The following is a 10,084-nucleotide window of genomic DNA, read 5'->3' on the forward strand; positions in this document are numbered from 1 at the left end:
TCTGCAGTCATCTGTAGCAGAAGAGGTGGACCAAACATCTGCAGTCTGCAAGAAGAAGACTGTTTGTTTTTTAACGTCTGCAGACTGCTAAAATAAAATAGAAATATTTAAATACGCTGAAATTTAAATAAAAAAGTCATTCAACATCGAAATTTAAATGATAGTCAAACAATAATATTCATAAAACAACAAGAACATTTTTTTTCAAATAATCTATTCGGTACTTTGCATTAACTGCTCCGCAATTTCATCTCGTAACTGCGTCATATATTCACGATCTGATGCAGTGCTATGCGCTTCAACCTCGTCTTCATCAGCAACGTGCACATGAGTATTTCTGAATGACACATCGGGTTTATCGTATTGTTCAAACAACTCATCGCTCAAACCTTCTTTCCTAATAAATTATGTAGCGCGAAACATGCAACTGTAAGGTTCCTTTGTGTCTCCAACGAAAATGGTGCCATCCTCTTCAATATAGGGAATCGTGCTTTCAGGACACAGAAAGAACGCTCAATGACGTTCCGAAGTTTTGCATGTGCATGGTTAAATTTTTCTTATTTGTCAACGCACGTCTCTGATGAAAATCTCCAAGCCAAACCTCACATTACGGTACGGAGCCATAAATCCTCGCGTGTGTGCATACGTGGCATCACAAAGATAATATTTCTCTGTAATTGTATACAAGTTAATTAGATTATTAAACTAAGATAGAAATAACTAACAAACAATAAACATACCAGGTGGTGGAAATGGGAATGGCGCATGTGGATCTGATAATGCCTCTAATAATATTCTAGAATCATGCGCTACCCCTTCCCAGCCGGCCACGATGAAGGTAAAAATCATGTTGAAGTCAAAAATTGCGAATACGTTTTGATAATAAACCCTTTTTCCCCTTCCTCTATTTAAATCGTGTTCCTTAGTAGGGACAACAGCATGTATCAAGGTTCCATCTAGTGCACCAATCGCTCCTCTAAAAACCCGTCGTAGCCTCTTATTATGTCCCGGAATGTTTGGATTCAGATTGAAAGACGTTGGTACTATCATATCTTTGGCGAAAAGCATAATTTTATTCAACACTTCATAAAAAAATTTATGAATTGTTTGCTTTGAGTGTTGAAATCTACTCTTGATAACTACGTAACGTTGATTATGACCGATTATCATAAAAAACATAGCCATCTTCTCCTCGACCGATACATGTTTACTATCATTTAACGAATTCCTAAAAAGTGCACATAGTCGGACAAATGATTCACGAGACATACGTAGCAATTCATTGCATTGTTTGGGATTTCTTTGCAATAACTCTAACATGTATTTATGCCCCGTCATAGCCGAATCATTGTCTCGCATTCGCTTCAAACCTTTCCTCCAAAAAAAAGTGAATATACAAATACATAAGAATTACTAGAAGTAGTTTCTTATCGTGATCCATTATGATCCCATGATAATAAAACATAAACAATGATGTGCTAAAAGTAGTTTAATAATTATTAACTAAATTAACTAAAAATAAACACTAAGTAATACTCTAGACTCTCTAAAATTCGACTAAACTACTAACCAGCAAGTGAACCGATCGACTCTAGTAAAGCTAAGTAAGTCCGGATATCGAACCCACGAGGCTCTTTAAATTACATTTATTAGCTAATTAGACTCGACTACAAACACGACTTATTAATTTATATTTGTTTGGGGGGGTTTTATTTAAAATACTAATTTAATACTATAATTTAAAACTAATCAAGAAAACAAGCAATTTCAACAAAAGAAAAGGTTTGATTTAAATAAGATGGTGATAAATTACCTGGGCTAGAATCCCCTAAATTTTAGTAATGAATTAACCCGGGAAAATATTTAGTTATGGACTGGGATAATAAAATAGACACTTAAAAGAAAACTCGAACAGGACCCCTGACCCTTCTCAAGAGACACCTATGGATTTCTAAAAAGTTTTAATGCACACCAGTATTTGAAAATCAAGTTCCCTTACGGTCACCTAATTAATTATGATCTAGTTCCTTTATAATGAAATCCTACCTTGCAGCGTGGAAATCAAAGGCAATTTAATATATTTAATTAATTTGATAAACGATAATAAATAATCAACCCTAGACGGACACCTTACGAAGAACTAAATTTAGCAAGCATAAATAATAAAGATCTATCAATAACCTAGCACTTTACAGATTTTAGGTTAGCAACACACTTAGGTTTATTTGACAATATTATTCCTATGATCTTATAATGACATCAACCATAAAATAATCAAGAACACAAAGTAATTGATCTAATAGCAACCTATCATATGACAAACAATAATCACGGAAAGCTATGGAATAAAACTCAACAATCCTAAGTATACATACGCATCAATTTAATATAACTAAATCTTTTACTAAACCATAAAAACCATAACAATAAATAATTCCAAGTCAAATCAAAACATCAAAGTAGGTTCATCATAACCTAGGCAGTTTATGGGTTTAGCCAACAAACATACTCATGAACAAAAGAAAGTAAATAGGTTCAAATAATAAAGTCATAACGAAAATAATAAATTCAAACCGAATAATAAGGATTCTTGGATGAGTCCGTATGGAACCCAAACGCTTTTTGCTCGAACCAAAGGCTTGCTTTACTCTTCTTTTGCTCCTTGCGGTAGGCTGGTCTCTAACTCAAAAACCTGGTGTCGATCTCCTACTTCTGCCTCTTGAAAACTTCTGGCCTTTTTTTCTCTCGTGGCCTTCTGTCCCCCTTTTAAATTACTAACAATCTTGCCATCCAATTTATTATTTAACCGACAAAGGCCTCTTCCATTTATAATATGATCTTTTCTTTTATAGTCATCGGCCCAAGTCCAGCTTATTGCATTCTTATTTGAAGTCCAATAAAAGATGGCATGATAAACTTAAACCACCGGGCCACGTATTTCTAATTTGAAAACTTGAGACCACCATTTTCCTTTATTCTTCATTTAGACTTTACATAATTTATTTTATGCTTCAAATTGAGATTGTGGCATTAAGATTTCTTTCACGAGAATTCCACCATTTTAAATATCGAGCAAAACATTATTTGATCAAAAAGTTTTAGACACTTTAACTCGTTGTCTCCTGAAATCTATAAAATTCAAATATAAAGCAGTTATGAGTAATATTTAATAAAAACTAATTCAAAAATGTAGAAGATACTTGTTAAGTTTATATATAATTAAGACCACAACAAATATCCCCACACTTGAACCTTTTTCGTCACTGAAAAAGCTGTTTTTGCAATGGGATCAGAATCGGAGAAATACAGTCTTAAAAACATATTAGGTTATCTTAAAATTTAGAACAATGCAAAAAACGCGATCACCGATATTGTTGTCCACTTAAACCCATGCCTTTGTCTTTACCGGGACACGTAAGATCCCATTATTATTATTATTATTATTATTATTATTATTATTATGTATATAATCTAGTGGAACCCACAGTCAAGACCCGTTTATTTTAGATTTTACCGGATCAAACCACCCCAACTTGACTTAAACCTCATAAAAAGCAGATTAAAACTTTGTTGCACATTTTTCATGAATAGCTAAGACGATCAAGGGTATTGTTTATCCACCTAAATTTAAAAATCAAAGTCTACCAAGTAGCCATTAGACACAATTAAGGTTCAATTATTCAACTAACTAGCTAGCGTTCCCCATTACATGACATACCCCCGTTATCAAGCAATACCCCGAAGCCCATCTCCATAGGTGAGTGTGCACGAATTCATCTATAGGCTTACATATGACGTGTCCCGTGTGGTTCGTTTCTTAATGGTAATGAGACGCGAGCACGGGGACCCCATATGACTGACAGCGTGTATGATCAAGTCAGTAGTGAATTTGTAATTTTAAAGCACTTTGTGATCATGTTTATTGACTTATAATTTGGCAAATAAACTACGAGTTTGCTCTTTTTAGGCTTTTTGAAATATCCATAAATCCATTTAGGAAATATGAATACCAGATGAATAACTGCATACAAACCCATGGTGTCCGAACCCTGGAGCATCCCATCAATACAGGATTTAAGGCCATAAAACCATACGCCTATGAAGTGTTAAACACTAAAACTAGAAGTGCAAGATTTTAATTTTATATCACTGGCTACACGGTATACTTTAACGTTTAAACCTACCCAAGCATCGTATGATAGCGTATTCATATTTCTTTAAAATTCATAATTTTCTACAATCAAACTAAAAATGAGGCTTGAGTATGGACCGACCTTTCATCTCGTATTTTATACAGACCCAACATGTTTCCCACTAAAAATCATATTTTATCGTTTAAACCAACTATCAAACTGCCCTTTCATTCTTAAGGCTGAGCCTACCGACACATCCCAAGTTAAGTGCGTGTTCTTTAATTATATCTTATTATTAGTAGTTTGAAAAACCGATTCCCAATAAGTATCCTTATCTCCCACTTATACGCAAAAAGAAACAAATTCAAAGGACATTTTTCAAAACGTTTTCAATAATATTTATTTATTTATTTATTTTATAAATATAAATAAAAACTTAAACGAAAAAACATATGTATTCCCATCCCCACACTTAAAATATGTGTTGTCCTCAATGCAGGGACCGAAACACGACTCAAAAATTTAAAACAAAACAAAATCTAAAAATACGAAAATAAATAAGAACAAAACAAAGCTAAAAATTAAGAACTAAAAACACAAACACAAAGTAAAAAAGGAAAAGACTTAGCTGGTAATATGCGCATGAAGTATGATGCTAAAATCTTCATCCAAAACTGCCCTCCATCTCCGAACGTGCTCTAACAACCAGTATCTCCTTTTTCTCATACACGAACGGAAGCGGCAACAATACAAACAATATCTAAAAACTCATCTTATCAACCTCGATAGATATTAATCATTCAAAATATGGAACCAGACCAACCGACCAATAAACATGAATAAAAACAACAAATAAATAATCAAAAAAAGTATACGGCTCCTGCTGCTCCATCCCCACACTTGAATTTTGCATTAGACTTCAAGGGGATCTTCACACTATCTTCCTTCAAAACTTAAAAACCAAATAAAAACTACAAAAAACTACGTTGTGACTCAAGGAAAAATAAAAAAAAACATAGAAATAAAATAAGAAAGAATGTACAAACTCTACACTTGAGTTTTCACTCAAGAACCACATGTGACAATTCAGTGCGACGGATCGAGAGGAGTTTCCTCCATTTCGATTGATTCCTCCGGTCCTCCAAGATAGTGCTTCAAATGATGACCGTTCACCTTCCAAGATGTTCCATGATCTGGATTCTCCAACTCTACCACTCCATACGGGAAAACTTCTATCACTAAGTACGGTCCCATCCACTTTGATCTCAGCTTTCCTACAAACAACTTCAAACGAGAGTTAAATAATAATACCTTATCGCCTTTCTTGAACTCCTTTCCGCCTTTCAACCGTCGATCATGCAGAGCTTTCGTCTTTTCTTTGATGTTCAACGATCGAGAATATGCTGCATCCCGAAGCTCTTCCAACTCATGAATCTGAAAGTACCTTTTCCTCGCAACCTCGGTAAGATCAATATTAACCGTCTTCAACGCCCAATAAGCACAATGCTCCAACTCCACCGGAAGATGACAAGACTTACCGTAAACAAGCATAAACGGTGTAGTACCCAACGGAGTCTTGTACGCGGTTCATAATGCCCACAATGCATCATCTAACTTCTCCGACCAATCCTTCCGACTCGCCCCAACCGTCTTCTCCAAAATCCGCTTCTGTAACGTCCGTAAATTTCCGATAAAAAGGTTTAGCCTTGTAGTGTTGCGTACACCTTCGGGCTTGACCCGGCATTCTTCCGAGAGCTCCTGGCCACCCTCGTAAACGTTTCTCACTTAACTTTCCACCCAAGTTGCTACACACTTCATACTGAAGGGACTAGAGTGTAAATTATTATTTTATATCATAAAATAAACCCTAGTCCCCCTAAGTCCGATCGGCAGGAGGAAGAGCACAAGAACCCACGATTTTTTTGCAGCTGTGATTAGGCCATAAAACTCCAATTCCAAGTCGGTTCTATGATTCCCCAAGTCCCTTACACCTTAATTGACCTTTGAATTACGCGTATTGATCGAAAAACGACTTGTTGTAGGCTAACCGGGTTGCTGTCCAATTGAGCTTTTCCGGGACTGTTTTGAGTGAGGTTTTTGCATCAAAATCCTCCTAGGTATGTGTAGTACATCATATTAAAACTTGGTGGCCATTGGAGGTGTTTAGGTCGGTCAATCGATTTTAGTTCGAAAACTAGGGTTTATCGGGTGTAGAATTGTTAATTGTTGAGTTTGATGCGTTAATCGATTGAATGACCAACCGAATCAGTTTGCATGGCCCTAGGGGGGTTTAAGGGCTGTGGGAAAATTATATTTTTGGTACTCGGGGCTGATTAGGTTGGTGATTAGTCAATCGAGTCGACGGTGCGCGAATTGTCGTTTAAACGTTAAATTGAGTGTTATAAAAAGGAACCGTCAACCCTATCAACTCGGGTGACATAATTATGATGTATGAAAAGGTTAATATGGGAATTTGGTCCATTTGGGGCTGATTTGTTTGACAATTGGTTTTTAAGATTTAGTACGCGTGTATTCGACTCGATTTGCATACCGACGGGTGAGTGGTGCATCATGGTTAGCCCCGACCATGATCGTAGGGTGGATTTGGTTAATTGAAAGGTTTTAGGGGCTGAGGTAAAGTAATTGGGTAGGGGTTGGGCCTTGGGCCAAGTTGTTGGGCCTCGGGCCAAAGTATTGGGCTTGAACGGCCCATTAGGCAAGTGTGTTCTTACGGTCTAGTTTAGTGACGCGTTGTGTACAATTTACAGGCTCTTGCTTGTGAGTGTGCACTTAGGGAGTCCTTAGCTCGTTGCTGGTGTTTGGTTGACCTCAGGTGAGTTCTTGATGCCCCGTTTAACTCTTTTGAAGTTTTGGGCTAGCATGCACACTTAAGCGATTTTGCTTGATGAAATGTTTTAAACAATTTTGCATAGGCTTGATAGTAATGGTAGGCCTTGGAATGTTATAAAATGTGTGTATGTATATATATTATTGTATGGCCAATATTTGGCGAATGTTGTAGTTGTTATCGACTACGGAATGTTACGTATGCCTACTTCGTGTTTGCATACAGATGGATGGTGATCTTGGCCGGGCCAAACTATATGACTCAAGTTCTTAAATCCTATGACGGGCCCTGAAAAGCCCGTGAGGGGGGAGGCTCGTGTGGCATGATCATCATCGGATGTTACGTGTTTGGGTTGTACGTGTGCTCAACCCTAAATGTTATACGTGGATGTTTTATATATATATATATATATATATATATATATATATATATAGGGATGTACTTAAAAGATGTTTATATATGTATATTTTGTATATGTACATATGTATGAGAATGTTTAGTCTTCAGTAATGATGACTTAATGAAGGTACTCTTTTTATTTTTAAACTTTTGGCATGATTATCAGAATTTCCATTACTGATATTATTGTTGATACATGTTTTGTACGTCTCGGTCTTTATCAGGGCATTAATGTAATAAGTCTAAAGTATTGGGGTCTTAATGTAAATATGGCTAAATAGGCCATTTGCTCTAATGTAAGTTACATTCGTTACCCCGTAACGAATGTAACACATTCGTCTAATTGTAAGCTCATTCGTTAACCTAGATTAACGAATGAGATAACGAATGGGGGCCATTCGCTATCTTTTAAAGTGTAACGAATAAGTATGTTTATTCGTTGAAGTATCTGTAACGAATGACACATTCGTTAAGTGTTAAGTTAACGAATGTGGTCATCCCCTATAAATACCCTGTAACTTATCATTAATGTAACAGTTCTGATATTTTGCCATTTTCTCTCTCGTTACTCTTCCGAATTGTTCACTCAACATACACACTACACACACATAACGTATGCAAGCCTAATCGTATAAGAATCAACATGTGTATCGTTGTTATCAAGATCTAGATCTGTACAAGCTCTTTCAAGTGGTATCAGAGCCTAGGAATCTGATCTACGATACAATTCGTTGATATATGTGATATAAGCGTATTCAATTGATGCATTTCATGATGAATTGATTGAGTTCTTAAGGTAATTGGAAATTTGAGAAACAGAGACTGTTTAAACAAGAATTGAACCTGTTTGTTATGAATTTGTGAGTTCGGACTAGGTTAGTGAGGTTCGGATTTGGTTTAGGCTTAGTTTGATCTAAGTTTTAGGTGTTTTCGGTGTGATTCAGACGAGTTTGAAGTTTGAAATGGAAATTTTGAACTGTTGAAGATTCATTCGTTAAGATGAAGACTCATTCGATAGGTTGAAGACTGATTCGTTAAAAGGATAAACCGCCTATTCGCTAAACCCTAGCTGTTCATTCGTTACAATTTCAATCTCATTCGTTAAACCGTTTATTCGCTATAATCCTATTCGCTAAACCTCTTTCGTTAAGCCACATTCATGTCATATTCGCTAAAGTCCATTCGTTAAGTCTTGCTCGCTAGGAGTAAACCATCTTTAACGAATATCTAAGTCTTGCTCGCTAGTCTTGCTCGGTAGGACTCATTCGTTAAAGTAAACCATCTTTAACGAATATCTCATATCCCATTCGTTAAAGTAATCCACTTTTGACGAATATCTCATTCGTTAAAGTAACTCACCATTAACGAATAACTCATTCGTTAAAGTAATTCGTTAATCTTCTTTCTCATCGTTACTGTGTCCATTCGTGTGAACAGTAAACAAATAACTTTGAAACTTTGACAACTTTAATCCTTGAAGTTTAAATAGTTGGTTCATTATGGCTGCACAGAACACGTCTTACTATGCGTTAGCGTCTCAGAACGTATTACTGCAACAAATGCTAATCATGGATAATGAGATCGAAAGTCATAACAAATGTCCCAAGTTGTTAAAACTGTCGAATTTTGCTCGTTGGGAACCGAGGTTTCGTGCTCACTTGGGATCCGTGCATCCTAGTAGTGTCCGGTTTCTCGACGATGTATATTCAGCACCATTGATTGGTAATAACAATGCGGGATGGACTCCGAAACCATTTAAAGAATATGAGACTCAAGAACTTAAGGATTTTGAAAGTGAAACAACAGCATACTCAACTCTTACCATGGCTTTACCAGAACACATTTTTCATCAATATAGTACCATCAAAGTCTATGCTTCGTTGTTCACAACGTTGAAAACAAGAAGTTTGGGAAACACTCTTGAAAGCAAAAAGACTCTTGTAAAATTTCAATTTCGAAATTTTATTTTGATGAAAATGAAACGGTGGAAGAGATGATTAACCGGTTTAATCATCTGATTGTTGATATGTCTAGTGTCGATCTTGAGCCAACAGAACAAGATAAGATCGATACACTGAAGAATGCTCTACCTTCTTCTTATTCGACTTTCTTGTTCGTGTTAAAAGAGAACGGTTTCTTTCAGAACTCTGAACTTACAGCTGTGCAATTCATAAACAAGATTGAAGAAAGGGAATTTGATATCAAATGTCAAAATACGTTGAAGGAGAATCAAAACCATCAGTCTTCAACCCAAAACCCTTTACTTTATGGAGTAGCATTGCCAGCAAATAATGTTTCAAGTTCAGTGCCAATCAATGCGTTCTTTGCCCAATCCCAAGAGGATTCTAATGTAAACAGTCCATCTAATGTATGTTTTATGGCTAGTGGTGCGACTACAAACTCAAATGTTCATGCATCAAGCTTGCCTAAGGTAAATCTGCAAGAAGCTGAACAACAGTTTGCTTTTGTGTGTGCGTTCATGACTTGTTATGAACAGCTGGTTGGAAGCAAGATCACTACGAGCGATCTCACAGATGAAGATTATGATCAAATCGACCCGGACGATCTTGAGCTAATGGATTTAAAATGGAACATGGCTATGATCGTTCGTAAAGTCAAAAGGTTTATGCAACGAACGGGAAAAGATCTTCCTACTTTGAACAAAAGGGTCGGGTTTGATAAGCTGAAGGTAAAATGTTATAAT

The 10,084-nt window shown here is 36.2% G+C and overlaps 2 protein-coding genes across 2 annotated transcripts; both read right to left on the reverse strand.

The window, feature by feature from the left end:
- Positions 1–213: 213 nt before the first annotated feature.
- Positions 214–1,050, reverse strand: LOC143547359 (uncharacterized). The gene is made up of 3 exons (XM_077038805.1): positions 741–1,050; positions 602–671; positions 214–397 (listed from the first exon to the last, which is right to left on the reverse strand). Exons 1-3 carry the CDS (start codon positions 1,048–1,050, stop codon positions 214–216), a joined length of 564 nt encoding a protein of 187 aa, XP_076894920.1.
- A 4,169-nt stretch (positions 1,051–5,219) lies between these two features.
- On the reverse strand, positions 5,220–5,684 carry LOC143547360 (uncharacterized). The gene has a single exon (XM_077038806.1). It carries the CDS (start codon positions 5,682–5,684, stop codon positions 5,220–5,222), a length of 465 nt encoding a protein of 154 aa, XP_076894921.1.
- Between the last annotated feature and the right edge of the window lie 4,400 nt (positions 5,685–10,084).

This window comes from Bidens hawaiensis, unplaced genomic scaffold (genome assembly GCF_021521415.1).
Source record: "Bidens hawaiensis isolate Kalapana, Puna unplaced genomic scaffold, B.hawaiensis_p1.1 tig00014713_1, whole genome shotgun sequence".
NCBI classification, from domain to species: Eukaryota; Viridiplantae; Streptophyta; class Magnoliopsida; order Asterales; family Asteraceae; genus Bidens; species Bidens hawaiensis.

What these genes read in the sequence shown, in the direction of transcription:
- LOC143547359 (XM_077038805.1), bottom strand. Translation starts at nt 1,050, where the DNA reads ATGATAGTACCAACGTCTTTCAATCTGAATCCAAACATTCCGGGACAT. An exon ending in ATTCCCATTTCCACCACCTG is followed by an intron (nt 672 to 740) that starts GTATGTTTATTG and finishes ATACAATTACAG; the next exon opens with AGAAATATTATCTTTGTGAT. An exon ending in GCTCCGTACCGTAATGTGAG is followed by an intron (nt 398 to 601) that starts GTTTGGCTTGGA and finishes ATAATTTATTAG; the next exon opens with GAAAGAAGGTTTGAGCGATG.
- LOC143547360 (XM_077038806.1), bottom strand. Translation starts at nt 5,684, where the DNA reads ATGCTTGTTTACGGTAAGTCTTGTCATCTTCCGGTGGAGTTGGAGCAT.